At 43.0% G+C, this 23,972-nt stretch overlaps 1 protein-coding gene across 1 annotated transcript in view; it reads right to left on the minus strand.

The window, feature by feature from the left end:
• LOC308298202 (uncharacterized protein) overlaps nucleotides 1-23,972 on the minus strand; it is a 54,569-nt gene that overhangs the window by 19,481 nt on the left and 11,116 nt on the right. The window contains exons 3-20 of the mRNA XM_080741757.1: nucleotides 22,099-22,160; nucleotides 21,340-21,378; nucleotides 20,931-21,185; nucleotides 20,082-20,335; nucleotides 19,232-19,581; nucleotides 18,358-18,600; nucleotides 12,784-12,882; nucleotides 12,522-12,562; nucleotides 9,147-11,551; nucleotides 8,459-8,665; nucleotides 8,246-8,280; nucleotides 7,299-7,466; nucleotides 6,716-6,838; nucleotides 6,199-6,237; nucleotides 5,660-5,797; nucleotides 4,941-5,064; nucleotides 4,478-4,831; nucleotides 3,190-3,224 (exon numbers count right to left, since the gene is read on the minus strand). Of these exons, the coding sequence (XP_080597883.1) occupies nucleotides 3,190-3,224; nucleotides 4,478-4,831; nucleotides 4,941-5,064; nucleotides 5,660-5,797; nucleotides 6,199-6,237; nucleotides 6,716-6,838; nucleotides 7,299-7,466; nucleotides 8,246-8,280; nucleotides 8,459-8,665; nucleotides 9,147-11,551; nucleotides 12,522-12,562; nucleotides 12,784-12,882; nucleotides 18,358-18,600; nucleotides 19,232-19,581; nucleotides 20,082-20,335; nucleotides 20,931-21,185; nucleotides 21,340-21,378; nucleotides 22,099-22,160 (4,971 nt within the window). The remainder of the gene's footprint in view (nucleotides 1-3,189; nucleotides 3,225-4,477; nucleotides 4,832-4,940; nucleotides 5,065-5,659; nucleotides 5,798-6,198; nucleotides 6,238-6,715; nucleotides 6,839-7,298; nucleotides 7,467-8,245; nucleotides 8,281-8,458; nucleotides 8,666-9,146; nucleotides 11,552-12,521; nucleotides 12,563-12,783; nucleotides 12,883-18,357; nucleotides 18,601-19,231; nucleotides 19,582-20,081; nucleotides 20,336-20,930; nucleotides 21,186-21,339; nucleotides 21,379-22,098; nucleotides 22,161-23,972) is intronic.

Below are 23,972 nucleotides of genomic sequence, written 5' to 3' on the forward strand. Positions count from 1 at the left end.
AATTATGCTCCAATTAAAACAAAAATCAAATGTGGTATGGGCCTTGTCAATAATTTTGACAAATAGCTTGCAGCAACGTCTAAAAAAATACATTTGAATAGCCAAAAGTATGGTTTAAAAAAAAAAGAACTAAAAAGAACTAAGTTGGTTCATTTTGGGGAACCATGAACAAAATGTAGAATTATGAACATGAAATTAACTACCGGTAGTTCATTTCTTGAACTAGTTTGTTTTGAAAGTGAACTCTGCCAACACTGCTTGACTGGTCGCTACCTCAATACGCGTTCTCATCTCTTGCTCAGCCATGTTTCGTTCGTGCTCATTGGCAATCTTCCGGTTATTCTTTTTCTCATTCTTTTTGTTTCTTTTTTTATGTTTATATTTCCCGGGGAATGGGTTATTCTTTTTCTCATTCTTTTTGTTTCTTTTTTTATGTTTATATTTCCCGGGGAATGTTTTCTTTTTCTCCATCTTTCTAAGGGCACGAGAGATGAGACGGGAGGCTCCAAAACCCTGACTGGTCGCTACCTCAACACCCTCTCTCGTCTCTTGCTCAGGCTCAACATGATCATGACAGACAAACCTCCCACCATCACCCAGATGTGTGATCCCATTAAGCCTAGGCCCGGACCATTGGTCGGGACGCGGGGGTATAGCCATAATGCAAAACATCTGAGCCCGAGTTCCCCGGCCTACCGACCTTGCCATTAACAGACACCATGGACCCAGTGGGTGGTCAAAAATGGTGGCGCTAATTGGTCTTGTACCGCAGGGTACATCCCATTTACCATCCTCTCGTCTCCGAGGCTCATATGAATGTTCGGCCCAAACAGTGGAATTGGCAATCCATTTAGCCAGCTTCCCCCAAGCTGGATTCTGCATTATGGACCCGCTCGGGAATTTTCCAAATCTCCCCCAGGCAACCTTCAGCCACATTCGAGGACCCTCTCTGAGTTGTTCTTCAGTAAGGAGCTCCCCATCTGGGGTGAAAAGAGCCACTAGTGTAGGATCTTTCTTTTCAGAGTCCTCCTCAACAACAGCCCCTGGCATGGTTACAATTTGGCTGGGACCAGCATGTGTGTCCATAGGTTCCATGCATAGGTTATCCTGTCTAGATTCTTTACGTTCTAAGGTCTCGATTAGTTCATTAGCTAAAATACTGTCCTCACAGGATCCGTCCCCTTGGTCAGGAAGAATCAACCGATCCTCTGGGTTAACAAGGACCGCCTGTGGTTCAGGAGTCGATGCAATGGACGACTCTGCGACCACAGCAGTTAGACGATTCTGGAAAGGAACACAGATAGCTAGTTTACTTCTCATCGCTGCACATAAACAGCTTTTCAACCTCAATTGTCCTCCCCTAAGCCAGGGTTCAGCAGTTGAACACACACCAGTCCAAATAACATTTAAGGACGACTTCAAACATTTTAAACCTGTCTTCATATAATCGATCCTCACATATTCTCATGATAAAAATGGTAAAGAAATAAAAGAAAATCTACTCTGTGTCTAAAAGGAGGGCTGTGGACCCTTCAGAAACCTGCCTACCAGTAACCAAACATGATTTCAAGCAAGATTTGTTATTAAGGCGAGACAATGACTTCCAGGAATTTTCCAGGAATAGAAAGCCTGCGGTTTCTAATGGATTGCATTCCCCATCGATGAAGTGAACATCATCGCTAAAGGCTTTCACAAAGCCTTGCACAAAGCCTTGACCATAACTGCCAGCCAGGGAGGACATGGAAAAGAAAACACTTGTACTAAGTTCCCAACACTATGCTGTAGGCAGACCGTGCAAGCATGGGGTCCATCAGACAAAATGTGTGTTCGAACTACCATTCTAAATTAGACCGCATTGACACACAGACTCAAATGAACAATGTTATGCCTGCAGCGGTAACGCCCGGTCTTATACCATGTACCTTATTGTCCATGTACCTATTTCACAAAAGTGAGTAACGCCAACGGTAACAACACCAGGGGGAGCTCCACTGATCTCATTCCCCCAGATTCGGCACAACACAGGGACGTATTCATTCTACTATTATTTCACCAAAATGCCTACCACCAGCCATCAAAAAGTGCAACTCCCTACCCGCCTTCAAAACCACCATACTGTAAAAGAGCACCTGTCTGCAATTTGCAACTGGACCTTCCAGCTTGCCAAGAGAAATGTCACCGCAGCTTTTCTGTACTTTTACTGCTCCTAGTATTGATCATTTCTTGTATAGTATTGTAAGTCCAAGTTTATATTTCTTGAGGACCACAATGCAAAGAAGCCCTCAGTGCGTGTTGGGTTATCCCTTTAGCATTATTGTATAAATACTTTTTGCAAACTGAGATTCAAAATGTCAATCAATCCCTGCCGCGCCAGGTCTTTTCCTGGCACAACATTAACAACAGTGAACCAGAGCTTCACCCACAACCTGTTTATTGCTGGTCTCCCTGGGGTACGAAGAGGTGGTATTTAAGTCAACAACATCCGTACACTGTAGATGGTGAAAAAGGTGTTACTGAGTGGGAGAAATCAATTGAAGAGCCATCATTGAAAGTCTCTGGCAAGGGGAACACAGTCAACTAAATGTATATGGTTGAAGTTAACAGCTTCCAGGTGAACCGTTTACCGGTAGTAAGCCTAGGGCAAAGCACACTGCCTTCCCTAGAGGCGATGGAGCAAGTTATTGGTCCGTTTTATCCATTTTGTAATAGCCTTTCTTTGAAATAAATACCATTCATACAAGATATGTCGTTTTGGGATTTCGATGGAGCATGAGTTATTGGTCCGTTTTACCCATTTCTTAATAGCCTTTCTTTGAAATAAATACCATTCCTACATGATATGTCGTTTTGGGATTTCATTCTCCAGATGTCAGAGTGCAGATTACAAGTACCTTTATATACAGGGCAAGACGAAAACAATTCTTGAATACTGAGAGTGTGTAGTCTTGTACGAGAGTCTTTCAGTATAAGGATAATTCACCAACTTTGATCCTCTAGACCCCACACACACACACACACACACACACACACACACACACACACACACACACACACACACACACACACACACACACACACACACACACACACACACACACACACACACACACACACACACACACACACACACACACACACACACACACACACGATTGTTAAATATAAAGAGAAAAAAGAGTCTTAACTTACCTCTTCATTACTAAGTCCATCGACTGTAATATACTCTGGAAGAAGAAAATGGACAAAAATGGACAACCATCAATCCCAACAAATGGTCATCATTCATCAATCCCAACAAGTGAGAACTAGGGCTGTCAGTTTCCCCCTAGAATACCATTCGAATTTTCATTAATTTATTATATCTATCTATCGAAAATAGTCAAATATCTAAATGATTCATTTTTAGCATATTATGTAGTCTATGTCAGGGGTTTTCAAAGTGTTTGATGGGGCACCCTGGGGTGCTGTGATGGCAGTCCAGTGTGAGATCATTTGGAATTTATTTGGACGCTTAAAAATATATTTAGTATCATTTTAAACTTGAAGTACAAAGTTATTTTCAGTCAATTCTAACCAAAACGGCCATTATCTCAACGTTTTCCTCACAACATAGTCGCTAAAATATGCTATAAATATAAGGTGCTGGGAGTGAAAATTATGAATATAATGTAGGGGTGCCTCGGATGAAGAAAATATTTATAGGGGTTCCCTGAGCCAAAAAGGTTTGGGAACCACTGGTCTATGCAGTCAAATATGTATGTTCTGTCCACCAGGGAGCGCCCTATTCAATAGTGGTATAAAGTAACTAAGTACTTAAGTACAGGTTTTATATATTTGTACTTTACTTCTACTCCACTACATCTCCAAATATTGTAGGCTACCTTTACTCCACTACATTTATTTGAAAACTTTAGTTACTAGTTACTTTGTAGCTTTTGATTATTATTACCAAAAATACAGTAACCTCTTAGCCTAATATACCGGTACATTTTGGCCATTTGATAATAGACATCTACATTGTAGATTGTACATTTTCAAAAGGAGTTCCCCTCTAACGCTATGGAACAGAGCTAGAGCTAGAGTAGACTACAAGCTCACAATACATTGCATAGGCCATTTGAAAATAAACGATCTACAAGCTCACAAGCGTCGCGATGCACCTTTCCACATATCAAAAAATATGCTGAGAGGTGATCTCCACGTTGCTTCTTTCTTGTGTTTGTTCTGCCATGTTTACAACGCGAGAAGTAGAACGTGCCGCTGCCAATGAGTGTTGCTGTGCTCACAATGCACAGCACTTGCACTCAAACAGTAGGCTAGACTAGTGTTGATATCACGTGACCGCCCATCAATGCCTGCTCTGGAAATAAGCGCCCGTGATTCACAACATATTTGTCATTTAGCGAATAGTAATTTAAGTATTCGTTCTGACAGCTTTAGTGAGAACAACCCCTTTTTGTATGCATCCATTTTTTACCTGGCCACCAAAACTCTGTAGCTTGTGTTAAGACACAGAACGGAGACGATGTCGTCGGCTTCAAAAACGGTGGCTCCACCCCCGCAGGAAGCTTAGGCACCACAGCCGCTGTGGTCGCTTGGGTCGCTTGGGTAGACGTTTTAGGTGTAGCAGCTGCAGTCACTGAAGCTGAGCTAGCCGCTGTAGCGGTTTTAGGCGCCGTAACCGATGTGGTTGTTGTAGCTGGCGTTATAGCTGCCGTTGTAGCTGCCGTCGTCACCGACTCTGCTTTGGTTGTTGGAGATGCTGTCGTTGCTGTGGACGCCGTCGCTGTGGCTGCTGTAGTCGCTTTAGTTCCTGCAGCTGCTTTAGCCACTGTAGCCATAGGAAGAGATCATTTGGTCATCAACTTATCCAGTAACATTTTAGCAATGTACTGTAATTAATGTACAATTTCAAATATTCTGAATCCTTGACTTTTTACCTGGTTTGCATTGTTTCATTCTGTTGACATAACAGCCTGGGAACAGAGATTTTATGAAGTCAACCAGTCGAGTTATTCGGGCATGTACATGTACGTCTGGTGCCGAGTTCAACTCCACAAACAGCTGAAACAAAAATGTATAAAGGAAAGTATTCAATTGCACATTTATACACAAACATACACAAACAGACATAAGTGTATCCTGTCATAATTGTGTCCTGACAAGCAAATTTCACAACATACAATACACAATATTGTGCTCACAATAACAATATGATACTATATTTTTATATCTCGCTCGTGGTGGAATCTGAGTTAATAAAACATTTAATAAACTATATTTTAACAGCAAAAGGCAGACTGTTTTGTGTGTTGGGCAGGGTGTTCCTGTACAATGATTAGTTCTCTGCTTCGTCCTCCAAAGTGAAACGTTACAACTAACTCCTGCGGGATTTATCCAACTATTCCAGTTGACTAGTTGATCTGGGCTTGCACTTACGTGCGTCACTCTTTTGACAATCACACATCCAGTCTCGAATCCACACTTGCTGCCGCTTGTTTATGATCAATCATTCAAAGCATCAGATTTTCACTCTCCGTTGTCTAGTATACCCCTCCCCATGTGATATACCAGTGTAGCCTTGGTGATCGACCCCCCCCCCCCCCCGATGCATGCCTGATGCGTGTTTGTGTGCACGTGTATTGTGTGTGTACAGTACCTTGCCCAGAACTGGCAGGAGGTTGCTGACTTCCCCAGGTATTGTCTGTTTGAGCTTCTGGGCTGCTTCTGTGGTACAGGTCAAGTTGCCGACGAAAAGCAACCTCTTCCACAGCGTCTCCAAAGGCTCAACCAACGGCTGTGGACACAAAGTAAAAATGTCAAAGTGAGACAGTTTTTCCCAGTGAGGCAGAAAAGCACTAGTGTGTGCCTGTGTGTACATCAGTGCATGGGTCAATGTGCGTGTAGGACAGCACAGGATAGACTTTATTGTCCCTTGTGGAAATCTTTCATGGACACAGAAATACTAAGCTTATTATAGTTTACTGTAGCATTTATTAGTTTAGTTTAGAAGATTTTATATTTGTTTTTGAGTGATGCTGTTTTTTACTTAAGTTTTAGGTAACTATAATAACACTGTGACACAAACAGTGACTACATTTAAAATACAATGACAACATGTGTGTGTGTGTGTGTGTGTGTGTGTGTGTGTGTGTGTGTGTGTGTGTGTGTGTGTGTGTGTGTGTGTGTGAGACTGACCACATTTGCAAGTTTCATGAGAGATTTGTAGGCCCCCACCTGAAACAAACAAGACGCAGCAGACAGTTTTCAGTGGGCTGCTAAAGATATCTTCAAAGTGGCACCAACAACACATGAATGTAGGCAATGATTAAGCAGTTGAAGTTGTGTGTGTACACTAATCTTTGTTAGAATTTGTCTTTTAGAAGATGTCCTCACAAAGATAGGTGTTGATAGGCTCTCTATAACCTAGTCGGTCCTTTTTTCCCCCTCACCATTAACATCTTCTCTGAAAATAGCCAATCTATATCTATAAGCTCACAACACATCGTGACATAGAGCGCCTATTTTCACTGAATGTTCGCTTATTATGACTTACCAAGAACAGTGACACTAAAGCTCAAGTGGTTTAAGTTAAGTTGAAGGATTTGGGGAATGCATACAGTCAACTGAAATCAATTACAAGTCGAGGGGGTAGAAATATTAGAACGTGTGCATGCAACACGAGACGAGTGTGTGTAGTGTGTGTACTTCTTACCGGGTCCATGTTAAAGTCCTCAGTCAGTAAGTTGAAGCTAAGTTTTGACCCCTTCAGGATAGAGGGCCGGAATAAGGATTCCTGGCTTGCTATAGATGCCCACTTTGGCATGAACACAAACGCCTGCCAGGGGAAAAAAAATCACATACTGGGTTCATTACACAACGATGGGACCAGGAGACAAAGCAAAACATGGGAAATATAGAAAGGAGGACACACTTGTCTCCAACCCACCCCCTGAAAATAGCCGATCTACAAGCTCACAACACGTCAAATCACAATGTGTTTGCGAACTTGTAGATCAGCTATTTGGATATTTTAGTTTTTTAAACAAATTACACACATACACAATAATGTATAATATCACCACAATACTGTACCTTGCTACCATGACAATATTGATAGATGTAACTATTGTGGTTTGTTCATATCACCTAGCCCTAATTCAGGCCTGTTTTAAGCACCCTGTTCATACGTACGTAGTCAGGGGTTTTTCCACCATCACCTGAACAATAATTGTTGCACTCAATAACCTTTTGAAGGCCTTGTAAATTAGAAAATCTTAGGAAATGGTGGTCCGTACCATGCGTTGGTGGGGGATAACATAGATGCTGGTCTTGGTGTGCGTGTACCCGTTGTGGATCAACAGCTTAACCAGCTCCAGTTCTGTGTACCGTGTAGCAGGCCACTCTGGCAGGTTTGTAATCATGACAAACTTCCTGTTGGACTGCGTGAACAAGAGGGCACTGATCTGAAGTACGGGACGGGGAATAGGAAAAGAGAGAGAGATAGAATTGGTGAGGCTGTTAAGTTTTCTGCTGATCGACTACTCACATTAACCCATTTAGGCCTAGGATTATTGACTGCTTTAACTGTTGAAAAATATCAGATATACAAGCTCACAGCACGGCGCTGCAAGCTTGTAGATCTGCTATTTTTGAAAAATCGTGATTTTTCTTTGCAAGTCTTTGAATGTATCTATTTAAAAGCGAACATTTGTAACTCAAATATTTGCTTCTGGGTGGTCCCTGGAAAAACATATTTTGAGATGGGGGTCCGTGGCCAAATACCTGTAATTTTGAGGGTCCTTGACATGAAAAAGTTTGAGAACAACATGATTTAGGGGAAGGATTTAGAAGTCGGGTCATAGATCGGGTCAAAGATATTCAAAGACTTGCACACATTTTCAAGATTTTTCAAAAATAGCAGATCTACAAGCTCGCAGCGCGGCACCTTGTATATCTGCTATTTTTCTAAAGTTAAAGCATAAAATAATGGTTAAAGTGTTTAAAATCTAACGCGACTCGGGCGCTTTCCAGGTATTTGAGAGTTAATCGTCTCAGCACTATCACAGTGTACGCTTTCAATTGTTTTCAATGCAAGGCAAGATAATGGAGAATCGTTCTACACAACATGAACATTGGTCAAATCAGGTGGCAAACATGTTTTTGCTTTGTAAAATAGAATGTATGAATATATAAACCGCAGTATATAATATAGATAGATGCAACGGTGATATTATGCACTCACCTCAGTTTTTCCCAACCCGTCCAGTTTGACGGCATCTGTGAGAGAAAACCTTGGTTAATTTAATGCCTTCGAACTGTATTTCTATACTTCTATGTCTAATTGTGTTTTCTATGCATTTTACCTGCAAATTCTCAAAACACAATGAACCCCTGAACCATGTCACAACTTTTGTGATGAAGTTCCCATAAATCCCACAGCATCACACGCCCTCACCTGGTGTTCTGAAACACATCTGGCACAGCTGGGCATCAGCAGCTGAATCCTTCAGTGATTGTGCCTGTTGCGTCTCGGTGGTCGCCGACGCAGGCGTGGTGATCCGTTTCGTGCCAACTTCATCATCGATGGTTAGATCGATGATCTCCGTTCCACTGGTCTTGGTGGTTGCTTCTTTCAACTTTCCACCAATTTTAGAACTTCCACCTGTCATACCGACAGCACAAATATATTATGTACACATAGATTTATAAATTATTAGATATGACATACTGGGCTCTATATTGATTGTGTTAAGTTCCAGCTCTTATTCCTTAACTTAAGACCTGGAGGCGTGGCAAATGCTGTTGGATCACTCAAAACATGCAAACAGCATTTGCCACACCTACAAGTATTAAGTTAAGGCATAAGAGCTGATACTTAAGACAATCAAAATAAAGCCCACTGTGAGTGTGAGTGTGACTGTGTGTGTGTGTGTGTGTGTGTGTGTGTGTGTGTGTGTGTGTGTGTGTGTGTGTGTGTCTGTGTGTGTGTGTGTGTCTGTGTGTGTGTGTGTGTGTGTGTGTGTGTGTGTGTGTGTGTGTGTGTGTGTGTGTGTGTGTGTGTGTGTGTGTGTTTTTGCATGTACAGAGAAAGAATATAAAACTGCATCAATGCAATATACAGTACATCAATGCTAAACACATACCATCTTGCGGTGAGGTGGCTGAGCCTTTGGAGGCAGCCTCTTCCATTGGAGTCTGCGACCCTTCAGTAGACTCCAAACCTAGCCTGCCTTCAGGTTGCGTAGTCTCAGGTAGAGAGACTTTGGCAGAAGACCCCAGACTCTTGTTGTCTGAGCATTTGGGTGGGGTCTCTGTGGCCTCAGGTGTATTAGTGGCGGAGGAATGTTGAGCACTGCTGAGCAAGCTGGACGTAGTATGTCTGGTTTCAGCACCCTTTGTATCCAAAGACTTGGATGTAGTTTCTTTGATCTTAGGCATAGAGATGGGGGCAGAATCCTTAGGTGAAGACACTGCACCACTGAGACTTCGAGACTGGGAATGTCTGGTTTCAGCAGGCTTTGTGTCCAAAGACTTAGGTGCTGGTTCTGTGATAATTGGCATAGAGGTGGGGGGTGAATCTTTAGCTGAGGGTGCAGCACTGCTGAGACTTTTAGACTGGGAATGTCTGGTTTCAGCAGGCTTTGTGTCCAAAGACTTAGGTGCAGGTTCTGTGATAATTGGCATAGAGGTGGGGGGTGAATCTTTAGCTGAGGGTGCAGCACTGCTGAGACTTTTAGACTGGGAATGTCTGGTTTCAGCAGGATTTGTGTCCAAAGACTTGGTTGTAGTTTCTGTGATAATTGGCATAGAAGCAGGGGGTGAATCTTTAGCTGAAGGTGCAGCACTGCTGGACTTGGAAGCAGCAGTATTCTGAGCAACCAAGGATGTGTTGGAGGGTTCCGCTGTCTTGGGGAGAGAGGTGGTGTTAGAATCTTTAGGTATGCTTGTATCCCTGATGGTGTCCAGGGACTCTTCATGAGTTGTCCCAGCACCTTTTGGATCCAAAGACTTGGGTGAAGTTTGACTAGGCTTATGTGGAGAAGAGGGTTTGGAGTCTTTGTGCAACAGTGTGGGATTACTAGGATCTCCAGACTTGCAAGTGTTTTGGGGACTATCTGGCTTGTCATCGGAAGCTTTGGACGGAGAGGTATGCATAGAATCTTTAAGCAAGGGTGCAACATCACCAAGACTACTGCACTGGGTACCACTAGTTTCAGAACCCTTTGTATCCAAAGACTTGGGCGGCGTTTCTTTGTGCTTAGACGCAGACATGGGGGTTGAATCTTTAGCTGGGGATGCAGCACTGCCGAGACTGATGGACTTGGGGGCAGCAGGAACCTCCTGGGGCTTTGCAACCAAGGATTTGTTAGAGGTTTCTGATGTCTTGAGGGGAGAGGTGACGTTAGCATCTTTAGTCAAGTTTGTGTCACTGGAGTCTTCATGAGTTGTCCCAGCACCTTGTTGTTCCAAAGACTTGGGTGCAGTTTCGGTAGGCTCAAGTGGAGAAGAGGGTTTGTGTAAGGGTGTGAGATTATTAGGATCTCCAGACTTGCAAGTGGTTTTGGGACTCTCTGGTTTGTCATCCAAAGATTTAGACGCAGCAGTGTCTGTAGAATCTTTAAGCAAGGGTGCAGCATCACTGAGACAACTGGACTGGGAACGACTGGTTTCAGAAACATTTGTATTAGAAGACGTGGGCGTAGTTTCTTTGTTCGTAGGCACAGAAGTGGATGTAGAATCTACAGAATCCAGTGAGGTCAGGACCTTGAGGTTTGAAAACCTTGTTGTATGGTGTATTTGAGTATTTGATTGGAATGGTTTCATATGTCTCGTGGATAGGATAGGTATTGTTTGAATAGCCTTGCTGGGAGTATCATTTGATGTGATGTTGAGAGACAAAATGGTGGGTATGGCCTGCACAGGTTGACTTTCATTCACATCTGTTTTCTTGCCAGGTTCATCATCGATGGTTAGATCGATGATCGCATTTCCACTGGTCTTGGCGGTTGCTTCTTTCAACTTTGTGCCTTTCAACGCAGAATCTTTCGGAATTTGAGAAGCATAGGCTTTCGATTCATAATAATATGGATTGGAAAATTCTTCTGTTGATGCATAATGTCCTTCTTTTGATGCATAATGAGTTGGAATGCTCAATTGCTCAGTGCTGGGTTTATTCTGTGGTGCCACTAGTGTGGATTGAGATCCAGAAACCCTCTCTTTTTCATCTTGTTTTCTTCCTGGAGCTGCAGAACGCTTAGGCTCCAATGGACTGGACTTCCTCTCCGTTCCCTTGCTGGACTTCTTCTCAGTTCCCTTGCTGGACTTCTTCTCAGTTCCCTTGCTGGACTTCTTCTCAGTTCCCTTGGAGGCGACACCACCCTTGGAGGCCACAGGTCCCTTGGAGGGCGCAGCGCCCTTGGAGGCCACAGTGCCTTTGGAGGCCACAGTTTTGGCTTTGCTAACCAATTTAGCGGTGCTAGTGATACTGGATGTTTTTTTGACAGGGGCTTGGGCAGCATAGGGTTTAGTTGTGCCAAAGCGGGGTTTTCTGTGTAGGACAGAAACAAAGAGATTAGGGTTGGAACTGATGATTGTTTTAAGTACATTTCCATTCTCCCCTAAAATAGATATCTTCACTATTTAGGTTTTAGTCCTCCATGTGACACTAAATCCAAAATGAGTTGGACTAAAACCAATGAGCTGGTAGGCGGTTCAGTAGGGGCCGGGGGTCGTGAGTCAATGTGCTTATTTTGGGGGTCGCGGCCTGAAAAGGTTGAGAACCCCTGCTCAGGGGGGGGGGGGGGGGGGGGGGGGGTCTAAATTGACCCATACACTGCAATTACACTGCAACTCTGACAATGTACAAATGGAATTAGATGAACCCTAACAGGTTCATTTGGTTTAAACTTGTACACTGTCAGAGTTAAGGGGAAACCTTGACATTTTAAAGTTTGAGAAACATTGCATTACATCAATCCCCTTGATTGCCCCCATAGCGTTGTAAACCTGCCTCTCAGTCAGTCAATTTTGGCATAATGAGTCCCAGTGAACGTGCACCTTCAGTTGACCAGTTCACCATGGAGAGGGTGGGAGACACTTGGACAGCATCCTGTTCTCAGACACTAGTGTCAGGGAGTCTAGCTCCACCCCACAATGTCTCTGGCCTTCTTAAATCAGCTTGCTGATTCTGTTAGTGTCCGCCGGCTGCCCCAGCAGACCACAGCAAAACAAGGGCACTTAAATGTATTAAGTTGGCATGCTCGCATTAATAAAAAAGAAAGGCTGTAATCTTGTTTGAAATGACCAAAGCTGCCTAACGATTACGCCACTATTAGGCAGGTTTCTGGAATCACCTGCAGACACCAAAACTGGTACCATCTTATAATGAGCATTAATGAGGAGTGGTCCTTTAATTTACTGTTATTGGTCAAACCTGTTAATTGTCAATATAGCTGTCGTTCACGCGAGTTCTGAGTCGGAAAAGCAAAGATTGCAAAACTCAAACGGAATCAACTTACGACTTCTCAGAGAGCTTGTCTCGATCCTTTGAAAAGATCTCCTGCAGACAAACAGAGATTGCGTTTTTATTAGCTTTGAGCTTGGACAAAAAATAATTTTACACCTGTAGATCCGTCATGTGACAATAAAGAGGATTCTGATTTAGCCAATGGTTACAGAGTGCTGAACATTAAAACATATAGATTAAAATCAGACAGACACACATACATGAGAAAGACAGACAGAAAAGGATCAGTGTAAGATGTGCATGTTGTGCTGTACCTTATCTCTGAATACCGTGATGGGGCATCCTTTGATTTTCAGTTGTTTACATTTGGCCAGAGCCCTTACACTCTCCTCAGCAACAAAACATACAGTAGCCTGCACACAAAAGCTTGTATTAGTTATTGTGACCTCATACCACCTTTTGACCAAAGGTGGTGCAAGTGATATTTTTGGGACAAAAATCATTACTTTAGCGCTTTTTTCCCTCTCTCTCTTGGGCCACCATGAATTTCACATTTTTAATTTCTTTTCTTGTTTTTTGGTCTTCCCAGTGTCTCTTCCAGCCCAAAAAAAAACATTCATTAACTCTAAGCCTTGCCTTTCATTTCAGTGATTTTCTGAATGGGCCAAAGACAGCGCCCCGTTGCCAACAAAGGGCATTTTGGTATTGCATCTGAAACGGCTTGGAATTAGAGACAGACAGAACGTGTAATTTAAATATCCGAGTGGTTGTTTAGGCTAAAACCTGTATAAAACCGTATTATGGACCAATACTTATATACAATATATATTTTAAAGGGGTTCCACCATGCCCCTTTAATAAACAGAACATACATTTTCAGGTCAGGATACCAATTTTAGTCAGGGGAGAGCACACATGCTGGTTAAATAAGTTAAACATGAAGCTGATCAATGATCTGTGTGGGGTTTTCTCTCCTAATTGGACAAAATAGGAATGCAGAAGTCAAAATATGTTTTTTTGTATTTTATTAACCGCCTTTCAGACAGGGGTCGGTGACACACCATAGTAATTAATTTTCAATGAGAGGTGGGCGATTAATTAATTGGCCCAAGTTAACCAAAATTGCAAATGGTTGCAATTGTAAAAAGTCTTCTTAAGCCAAAAACAATCACGGCATAACTCATAAGATTATTTTGCTTTCTCGCCAAGCATTAAGTAATCTATCTACCAGTAAGACTCCCTAATCGGGAGATAAGCGACCACAAATAGGCCAAAAGTTTGTTTTACCAATTATCAAGACATACGGGCAGTTGACAGTTTGCCATGGTTACTCATTGAAGTTGAATCTCCATATATGGAGACATAAGTTGCTCATACCATAGCAACCATGTTTTTTACAGGGCCTGGGATTGATGACATCAGAAATCTCCATATATGGGCATGAAAGGGATTTTGTTTCTGGAAATATGTCTGTGGGGTGCCACATTTGGAATAAAACACTTACATCACACATCTGGATATCCATACAGCCCATCTAGTTTGCCTGTGTCCATTTATGCCCATATATCTGATGACATTGGGACACTGATCTCATGAGGGGTACCCTAAAAGGGCATCATCTGGGAATAGCAAATATAGTTATCCTAGAAAGTGAAAATCTTACATCAAAGGCCATAACTACCTACCTACCACCATACTGCATTCCTCATTAAACTACCTACCAGTAAGATGCCTATAGGGAGAAAAGCAAAGGGCGAGGTTGCACCATTTCTTGGTCTTCTGGCCAGTGATGTATATCGGACCATTTAACCATATATGGAGACATCTGGTACCCAAAGATATTCACAGATATGGGCTTAATATTGATGACATAAGGGATCTCCATATATGGGCGTAAAAGGGATTTGGTTCCCCTGGCATCACAGGGATCTCCATATATGGGCATAAAATGGATTTGGTTACCATGGCAACACGGGGATCTCCATATCTCCATATATGGGCATAAAAGGGATTTGGTTCCCCTGGCATCACAGGGATCTCCATATATGGGCATAAAAGGGATTTGGTTCCCCTGACATTACAGTGATGTCAGTGGCTGGTTCTACAGAGGGGATCTCCATTTATGGGCATAAAAGGGAATGTATGTATGATGATGTCAGATATCATAGACGTCATAGGACTTTCACATAACGAATAACTGAGTAAGCATGTAAACCCGTAAAATCTATATTTGGGCATGGCTGATTTATGACCTCATCATGATGACACGAGCAAACACAGCTGAATTGTATAAATGATCAGTGCAGAAACCAACAGAAGTATTTGACCAAGACTCTTCGATTTAAACATCAACAAAGGTGTGACGTTTGTTGATGGTCACAAAGGTGTGACGGACGGACAGACGGACGGACGGCCGGTGGAGGTTTTCATAGTAAACTGCTCCCTGACGGTCCCAATAAATGCGAGAAGTCTCTGCGTGTGTGTGTCTGTAATCCGCGTATCTCGAGAACCGTTCGTCCCACCGGCTTCAGATTCGGCACGCGCGTTCCCCGCCGCGGCACGGAGTGCAGTGCCGGGCCTCGACCCGACCCGACGCGCGGTTTTCCCTAACCGGCGCGAAACGTTCGGAATCTCCTTATGCGGGCTGATTGTTGACATCAGGCTGTTCCGGAGGAAATCGGCGCAAGCGCTGACTCATTGTGACATCACTCATAAAAGGCTCTGACATCACGTACGCCACATGAGTCAACAAAAAATCTCTGAATATCTCCATATATAGCATATATGGGCATAAAATGGACGCAGAATCACAAAGATCTCCATATACGGGCATAAGGGACACAGACAGACGGATACAGAGATCTCCATAAATGGGCATAAAATGAACGCAAATGGCATATATGGGCTTGGGCATAAAATTTACGCAGAATCACAAAGATTTCCATATACGGGCATAAAGGGACACAGACAGACAGATACAGAGATCTCCATATATGGGCATGAAATGGACGCAAATAGACAGATATCTCCATATATGGGCATATATGGGCATAAAATGGACCCAGAACTATACTGCCCTACAAAGGCAGAGTGCAGTAACTACGTTTTGGGACACACCGACTTATTTCTGTCGCCCAACGGTCAAATTAGCCTTCTTGATATTGGGGGATGAACAAATACCTCAAGAACAGATGTACAATCAGTGTAATATCACTTTTATATCTTTATCTCATTTGGATGATAAGCTGTAACACTTTTAAACCCATTTTTTCGTGAAATTCGAAAACGTAGTTACTGCACTCTGCCTTTGTAGGGCAGTATATCTGCAGTGATCTCCATATATGGACATAAAATGGACGCTGACAGACAGACAGACAGATAACAGATATCTCCATATATGGGCATAAATGGACACAGGCAAACAGATGGTCAAAACGGGTCCTATGACAACAGGTATAATGGGGTTTGCATTAAAGGGCGGGGCATTCATTCCCTATTTACATCGTTCCCGAGTTGGCCAGGTCGGGCGGCCCAGCTTCTAGTGTTGTAAATAAGGATGGACCAAAAACAACCATTCTTAACACATCGGACGCCCACGTGGTTTTGACGTCTTAATTTGCTGGTGCCCATGGCAACGTGTCATTTTACCTACCGGCGAGAGTACTGGCGAGAAAAGTAATCCGAGTAAATGTAATCCGAGTATGTCCTGTTTATTTCGTGAAAATCTTTTCTTTCAGTCAGGACCGTTTTTTATCATTTCTAAGCCACAGTGTTTGTGTTACGGCATGTAGAAGAGGCTGCCGTTTTGAGAAAAAAATGAAAAAAGGAAGAGAATCCGGAGAAAACAGCATTTTTGTGCAGCCGCTAAACAGGAAGTCAACGAGACACACAGCACGTCCGGGTGACGTAATTGCGCGCTGCATGTTGGGAAATGGAGTTTGTTTCATCACCGCGGTAGTAGGTGTGGGGCGGTATCGACATTTTGTTACCGCGATTACCGTCTTCCCATTTACCGTCGGTATTGTGGTAATTACCGCACCCCCGTATCTATTAATAAAAGGTTCGGCGATAAGCCAAAATATTGCAATCGTCTTCCCAAAAGTCGCCTCTCCACAGCCTGACTGCCCGAGTTATACTTCCCCGTACAGCACAGCAGGTTTGGCTTTGAAAGGAGCAGATCTACAAGCTCACAACACGTCGCATCCGCGAGGCGTTCTGAGCTTTTAGATCTGCACTGTCGGCCAGTGTCGGGTTACCATAGTAACGGTAGCTACTTGGGCTTTTAAGACACAGACTGCTGTGTGAACAAACCAGAAGAGAGACGGAGACGGGTAATCAGATCGTGTACAGTGATTAAACTCACGTGCACGTCTGAAATCGCAGCGATTGAGTGCTGATATATACAGGTTTTAGTGACAAGACTTGACAGAAAAGGTTATAAAATCGGCGACGGGGCACAACGGGCGAGTCGGCGCGACGCAGTGGGAAAAGTAAAAGATAGTTTCATTTTCGCTTTTAGTCCACGCGGTCCGCGCTCCGCCTGTAATCCGTATGAATAAAAAACAAAATGCCACAAGGTACTACTGCCACAACACAAGGTATGTATTAACAGTCAGAGAAATACGCTTCTCCGTGCTCCCTAGTCCCTACTACGAGGCTGCTGCTGTGTCTGTGTAGACTCGAGTGACGTATGTGGCTTCCAAACCATAGACGTTCCAAACCTGTGGTACGCGGCCCAGAGCAGAGCGGCATGGAGCGCATGCGGTCCTCGCCTCTCCCCCGTTTTAAAACTCGCTTGTTTTCAATAAAAAATAGACTATTTTGACCGCGGTAAGGACCCTGAGACCGCGGTCGGCCGTTCATGCGGCGGTCCGCGCCTCCGCGGTCGTCTGTCCTCTCCTCTCTCTTTTCATTCACATGCTCCAATAGCACGCACTGCACGCAGCTCCTCGTGAACGTTGATATGCGGTGCTGTCTGCACTCTGCAGCTGCACTGTGAATCTCCTCCTCGTTACGTCTCGCAAGCCTGACTATACTTTGTCGTATGTGTGTTGCACGGCGAAAATAGCTGATCTGCAAGCTCACAACGCGTCGCATCCACGAGACAACGTGAGCTTGTAGATCAGCTATTTTAACCAACGCGGAAACATGCTGTGCGCCAGTTTTAGAAACGTCTGCCTTCAGCCCTTCACAATAAGGGTGCAGGAAGACTGGGCACTGGGCACATAAATATTGTGGGCACCTCAATCAAGTTGGATGAAATTATTGCTGTGTGGTTTATATATATATATATATATATTATTATTATTATTATGTTTTTTTTTTTGAATAGCCAAAAGTATAAAAAGAAATTATGGTTAAAAAAAGAACGAAAAAGAACTAAGTTAGTTCATTTGGGTGAACTTTAGTTCAAAATATAGAATTATGAACTATGAAATGAACTAGTTCATTTTAGAAGTTCTGAACTTGAACTTGAACTAGTTTTAAAGCGAACTTTCCCAACACTGCCCGTAGCAGAGAGAGAGAGAGAGAGAGAGGGAGAAAATGGAGGAGGCTGGTTACATTGATTTCCATTCTACTCTGAAACATAAAAAGGGCTTTATCTATGAATGAGGTGAAAAGAACGCCAGGGAAGCAGAGATCTGATTGTTTTCACGGCGACACTTTACCGCAATGGTTCGGCCGCGGTTTGGATTTTAGTTTCGCGAGCTTTTGTAAACAAAGGGATTATCTTCCTCAATCGTCAGTGGACACCCACGTGCACACGCACGAAGCTTCCGAGGCTCTTCAAAATAAAGCATGAGTGAACGGCGGCAGCAGCAACAGCTAGAAATGTTATAAACCTGAGCAGCCCATGTGTTAATCAATCAATCTAACATTTGCTCTACCTCAAGCGTCTTCCTTATCATGATGACATATTCCGTTTCTCCAAATGGACGGAGGGCGTCTTTCACGTCATCACTTGTGAGGGACTTGGTGACTCCCTTCAGGATGACCAGGTTTGTTGAAGGTAGCAAAGGTGAAGGTGGCAAAGATGTAGGTAGCAAATGTGAATGTCGCATAGGTGTAGGTAGCAAAGGTGGACGTGGCAAAGGTGTAGGTAGCAAAGGTGAAGAGAAGGGCTTAATCGGCTACACCCGGAAACAAAGAGAAAGAAAACGGGGAGGGGGGGGGGGGGAAGAGAGAGAGAGAGAGAGATTTAAAACATCCTTTATTGACCTATTAAGAAAGCCAGGGTGAAAAGTGTTTTTTTTTTATTGCATGGCTCTGCAAGAGGCTAGCAGTCTATAATGGTGCGTGTGTGTCCGTCCACCGCCACGCATCCGCACTTAGGCAGGTTGCAAAAAATAAAACACACAGCTCATAATCAAGATATAATGGAAAGGAAGTCACGGGACTCATGTAAAACTATTAAGGCTGTCAAAGTTAACGAGTTGACTGATTAACGCGAAATACTTTTATTGCTGTTAATTATTTTAATGCACGATTAACATGCAAACCAGGGTGCCTCAGAATACTTTGATAATATTTAGAATTTATCAATAATACTTCAGTTAAACGACTTAGTTGCACTCTACTCTACTCGAGTTATATTTCCATACGCCAACTCTCTTCACCAAAAATAGACGTTCTACAAGCTCACAACGCATCTAGTTGTGAGCTTGCAGATCAGCCATTTTTGGTGAATGTCCCCCCAAAATGAATAGCAGACACCACCACAATGCATCTACTGTAATTGCACAGTAACAGTCTAACACACACCTTTGCAGTGGACGAGGAGGCTGCCTCGCCTTTCCCCGTGCTGGACTTGTCCCTCGCTGAAGAAGACATGTTACCCGTTGTCTTCTTCCTCGCTGAAGAGGAGTGGGACAGTGAGGGGGGCGAGGAAGATCTTCTTTTCCCTCCTTTTCTTGTTGCTGGAGAGAAGGAGCGCCTGATCCGTTTTGATGGAGGAGAATGGGACCTTCTTCTTCCTCCTCTTTCCAATGGAGAAGCAGAACGCCTGCGGGAGGAAGAAGAGGAGGAGCTAGGCTTCATCTTGTTGATTTCAGACAGCAGGGCTGGGGCCAGAGCCTCCATCATGGCCTTCAAATCAGGGTGGTCTGAGCGAGCTGTAGAGAAACGAGAGAGAGGGAAACAGAAATATAGAGAGTGAGAAAGAGGTTATCAGACAAAAAGGGAGAATGTGTGGGGGGAATGTGGGGGGCAGATCTGGGGGAGCCGTTGCTCCCTTTGCTCCATTGATTAGGCGCCAATGCACACGACACTGTGAAAAGTGATGACTAATCTAATCATTAAACCATAGTTTTGTCGGGCCATTTTTAGCCCAACGAAATGTACGTTAAAAGATGACTTCCTCAGTCTCTCTCTTCTCTATTACAGCACTTCAGTGTTCAAAAGAATTGGAAATACTTATTTATTACTGTCTTACTAGACAATTAACAATATTTATTCAAGCTATAATACTGTTCCAACCCAATTTCTCCAGTAGAATTTTTTTTTATCATTATAATTATCTCTTCTCTTAAACCAGACTTCTCCAGGAGTTTACAGTATGTGTCTGTCTGTCTCTATGTGCATGTCTTTCCCTCTGTCTGACTTTCGGTCTAACCTGACGTCTCCAGGAGTTTCTTGGCCAGGCTCTCTACGCTGGACTCGGTGGGTTTGCGTCCAGAGGATCTCCTGTCACGGCTCCTGGACCGCGATCGATGTCCAGAGGATCGCCCTCTAGACGCCCGCCTCTCACGGCTCCTTGATCGTGACCGCCGCCCGGGGGACCTCCCTCTCTCATGGCTCCTGGGTGGCGATCGATCATCACGGTCTCGGCGAGGAGAACGAGATCTGGACCTGGTCCTAGATCTGGACCTGGTGGATATAAGACCCAAAACTCTTTGTGTGTAGTCTATATGTATAGGATTCATTTAGATCAGTGGTTCCCAACCTGTGGTACATGTACTGTAAAATTATAAAAGTGGAGTCAAATGTTTACATTATACAACAGGTAGCTCTGACCAAGCACTTGGTTGAAAAAGGCTCTCAATTTCTGTCCCAATGTCTGTGGCATGGTGTGCAACTGCAGGAGTTAAAGGAGTAGTTCACAAAAAAGAAATTAATTATGTTCGATCTGTTACACACCCCATGAAGCCTTGAATTCATGGTGATGTTTTTGTTTTTGTTGCATTCTAAAGCCAATAATGTGATGACCGGCGGAATTGGTCCTATTGACCCGATCATCAAATTATTGGCTTGTGCATAGCGGAATAGGATGGGATAGGTCTACGCACCTGTGTTTTAACATCAGTTATTATAGTGGTACTTGGAGAGATAGATATTTTTTCTGAGGTGGTACTTGGTGTAAAAAGGTTGAGAACCACTGATTTGGATCATAATATTATTAAGTAATAAACTACTAAATTAAATGTGATGTGATAGATATTCAACCCTAGTCTCTCCCACTGACCTTTGATAGTGTCTGGAGCTGCGAGGGGAACGGGATCGGGATCGAGATCGAGCTCTTTGGGTACCCCTCGCACCGATTCCCGATGACCTCGAGGGGCTACCGTGGTGACGGCGGGAGCTGGGGGAGCGCGACAAGGAGCGCGATCCAGAGTGGCTTCTGCCATGGGTCACCTGACTATGCTGCTTGGTACCCTGGGAGGAAGAGGAGGGAGCCGGAGGGATGTCTCTGGCAGAGGTGCTGGGGCTGGGTCCAGTGCTGAACAAGAGGGAGAGAAGTTGCGATGAATGGATGGAGATGGACAACAAAGAATGGTGTCGGTTAAAGTAGTGCAAAAGATAATAGTTGCAAGGAATGCAAAAAAAGAGGTTCCTTATAGTTAACCTCTTTTTAGTTAACTACAGTAGCTCACCTGGCCACGGGAGCTGCATCGGCACTCCAATCTGGATAGCTGGGAAAAAATAGGGAGAGAATTAACTTGATCCATGTCATATCTAAAAAGGTACGTCAATGCAAACTAAGGTAATATTGTTACTGTGACTATAGGCTAGCCTGTGCTCACTCTGTATTTAGACATAATCTGAAGTCTAGTCTTTCTATATGAAAGAAAACCAACTTAAAGAATTGACACTTGTAAAAAGAGGATATAAGTGGTAGCCAGACGATCGGATATATAAACCTACCAATATGTGTGGAGACACTGGTTGGAAGACATTCAGAAAATGCAAATAAAAAACTAAACAATTGCATAGAAAAAACATTGCAAAAATCTAATGAAAATGTTTTAACTTGGATGGTGGTACGGTTTGTTTTAATCACTTGAACCCCAGTATCCTTATTCTGGGGGCAAACGTTCACCAAAAATAGCAGATCTACAAGCACACAACTCATCACAGTGCATTTTGAGCTTTTGATCGGCATCTGATCGGCTATTTTGGATGAAGAGATTGGGAAATGGGAAAAAAAGACGGTTGGAACGATGATCTGTTTTATAGTGTGGTTAAAAGCAGTAGTAGTGGGTTTGTTAATAATGGCCACTTTCTTCACTGTTCTAGCCACTACATTACATGTCCCTGGATGCATCAATACAGGTGGATCTCCGATCGTCTTGCTATGCGAGGCTAGAAGACCATGACAAAGATTCTGAAGCTTAAGAAGAATAAGTACTAACAGATAGTGGAGAATTCTGCAGCATTTGATGTGAAGGCTGGTATTCTGGTGTTCGAGCCATGTCTAGCAATCAAAACAACAACAAAAGAGTTAGATAAGACAATATGGATGTCAACATCACTACTGCTAGTAATTCGACAGCAATTCCAGCAGCAATTGCCACCAGATTATTTTGAGTCATGATTGTCAAATGACTTTTAATCATCACTTGAGTTTTCTGCAAGTCCACATTGCACTGTTGGTATTCCAGTTGTCCATCAATTCAATCATTAACAGTTGTAAATGTTTTAAGTCAATGGATGGATACGGTCACAAATAAATGTCCATTCTGTTTTCCTCTGAATGAAGGAGAGTTGTGTCCATGATGAAACAACTCAACCACAAAATCCATGACAGATAGGGGAAACGTCCAACTTGTTTCTTCGTTACAAAATCTTCAAGGGATGGCATCCATCTTGGGACTAGCAACAGATAGGCATCAGACTTTGCAGAGTAACTGTCATGGTGACATCAAGCAGAAGTCAGCTGGCATTCAGCAGTGTGTGATAACAGCTATATCTTCAGCAGCAGTACAGTACATTTGGGGTAAATAGGGTGGGGCTCACGGCAGATGTGATTACATAACACATTTGATTAAGATTATAAGGGATAAATTATATATTTAGTGTGACTGTCAGTCAAGGTTCTGGGCTACAGAAATAGATATTAACCATTGAAACTGATAATTGAAATCTACAATGAGCAATGTGTGGGCAAACATTGGTTGCTGCGTGAAAGTTGAATCTGACTTTGTGCTTCTTCAATACTGAATTTAGATTATGGTACCTTAATAACCTATGTTGACCATTTACTTATTTCCCTGGCAACCAAATAAATGTGGTTTGGCCTCATCTATAGAAAGAGATGCAGCCTGAGACATCCACTGGCAAAACTGTACTGAGTGTCATTGTCATAGGAATCAACTGAAATTGTTTAGGTTACACATAAACTAAAGAATTACATTCTGACACTCCTTCTTGGCCAATGCAATGTATGCCCTCTGTAAAATGTACTGTACTTCCACGTCCTTCTCTTGACAGCATTATTTTCTGACAGTCCCTTGAAACATTAAAATTTCATTCAACATTAAAGCTGCAATCCGTAAGATTTGTGCGCTCTCTGAACCGAGAGGCAATTAACAAACTAACATTCAGGATTCAAACCCCGGTCTCCAATGTGGGAGCCCAAATATACACCGCTCATGCAAGAGGGAATACCTACTTGACCAGGCGAGATATTGGGATTATGAGCATCATGCAGGGCTACTCGTCAACTAGTGGTGTGTCTTACACTACACCAGGGCCTACATTCTCAATGGAAACCATAGGGAAAAACACCACCACCACTGCAGATGTGCTACTTAATATGTATTAACATATTCTACCATACCAGACCGGTTGGTTTAAGTAAAGTTTATACATTAAAATACGTTTTCGGATTGCAGCTTTAACATAATACACATTTACAGCTATACAGTAACAAACATTTACATACTCTTACTTACTCCCGAGTTGAAATGGCAAGCTTTACTGTTGTGCAGGAACATATATTTCTAATTTTAACTCCTAATAAATGGGCCCTTATCAATCAATATACAGTGTTTGACCTGGCTCAAACCAAGGTGGTAACATCGTACTTTTCAGGCCCATGTCACCCCACGTTTAAATCAGTTATTCAGTTATGTAAGTTATTGCTAAATTACATTATACATACATAAAATCATTTAACAGTTTATGAATTATGACATATAATCAACTCAATTAAAATTAATCTTTAATTCAATTAATTATCTAACACAAAAATAGACATTTGCTTATCATACTACTCTCCTGCAAA

This window comes from Nannobrachium achirus, assembly GCF_963921795.1.
Source record: "Nannobrachium achirus genome assembly, chromosome: 14".
NCBI classification, from domain to species: Eukaryota; Metazoa; Chordata; class Actinopteri; order Myctophiformes; family Myctophidae; genus Nannobrachium; species Nannobrachium achirus.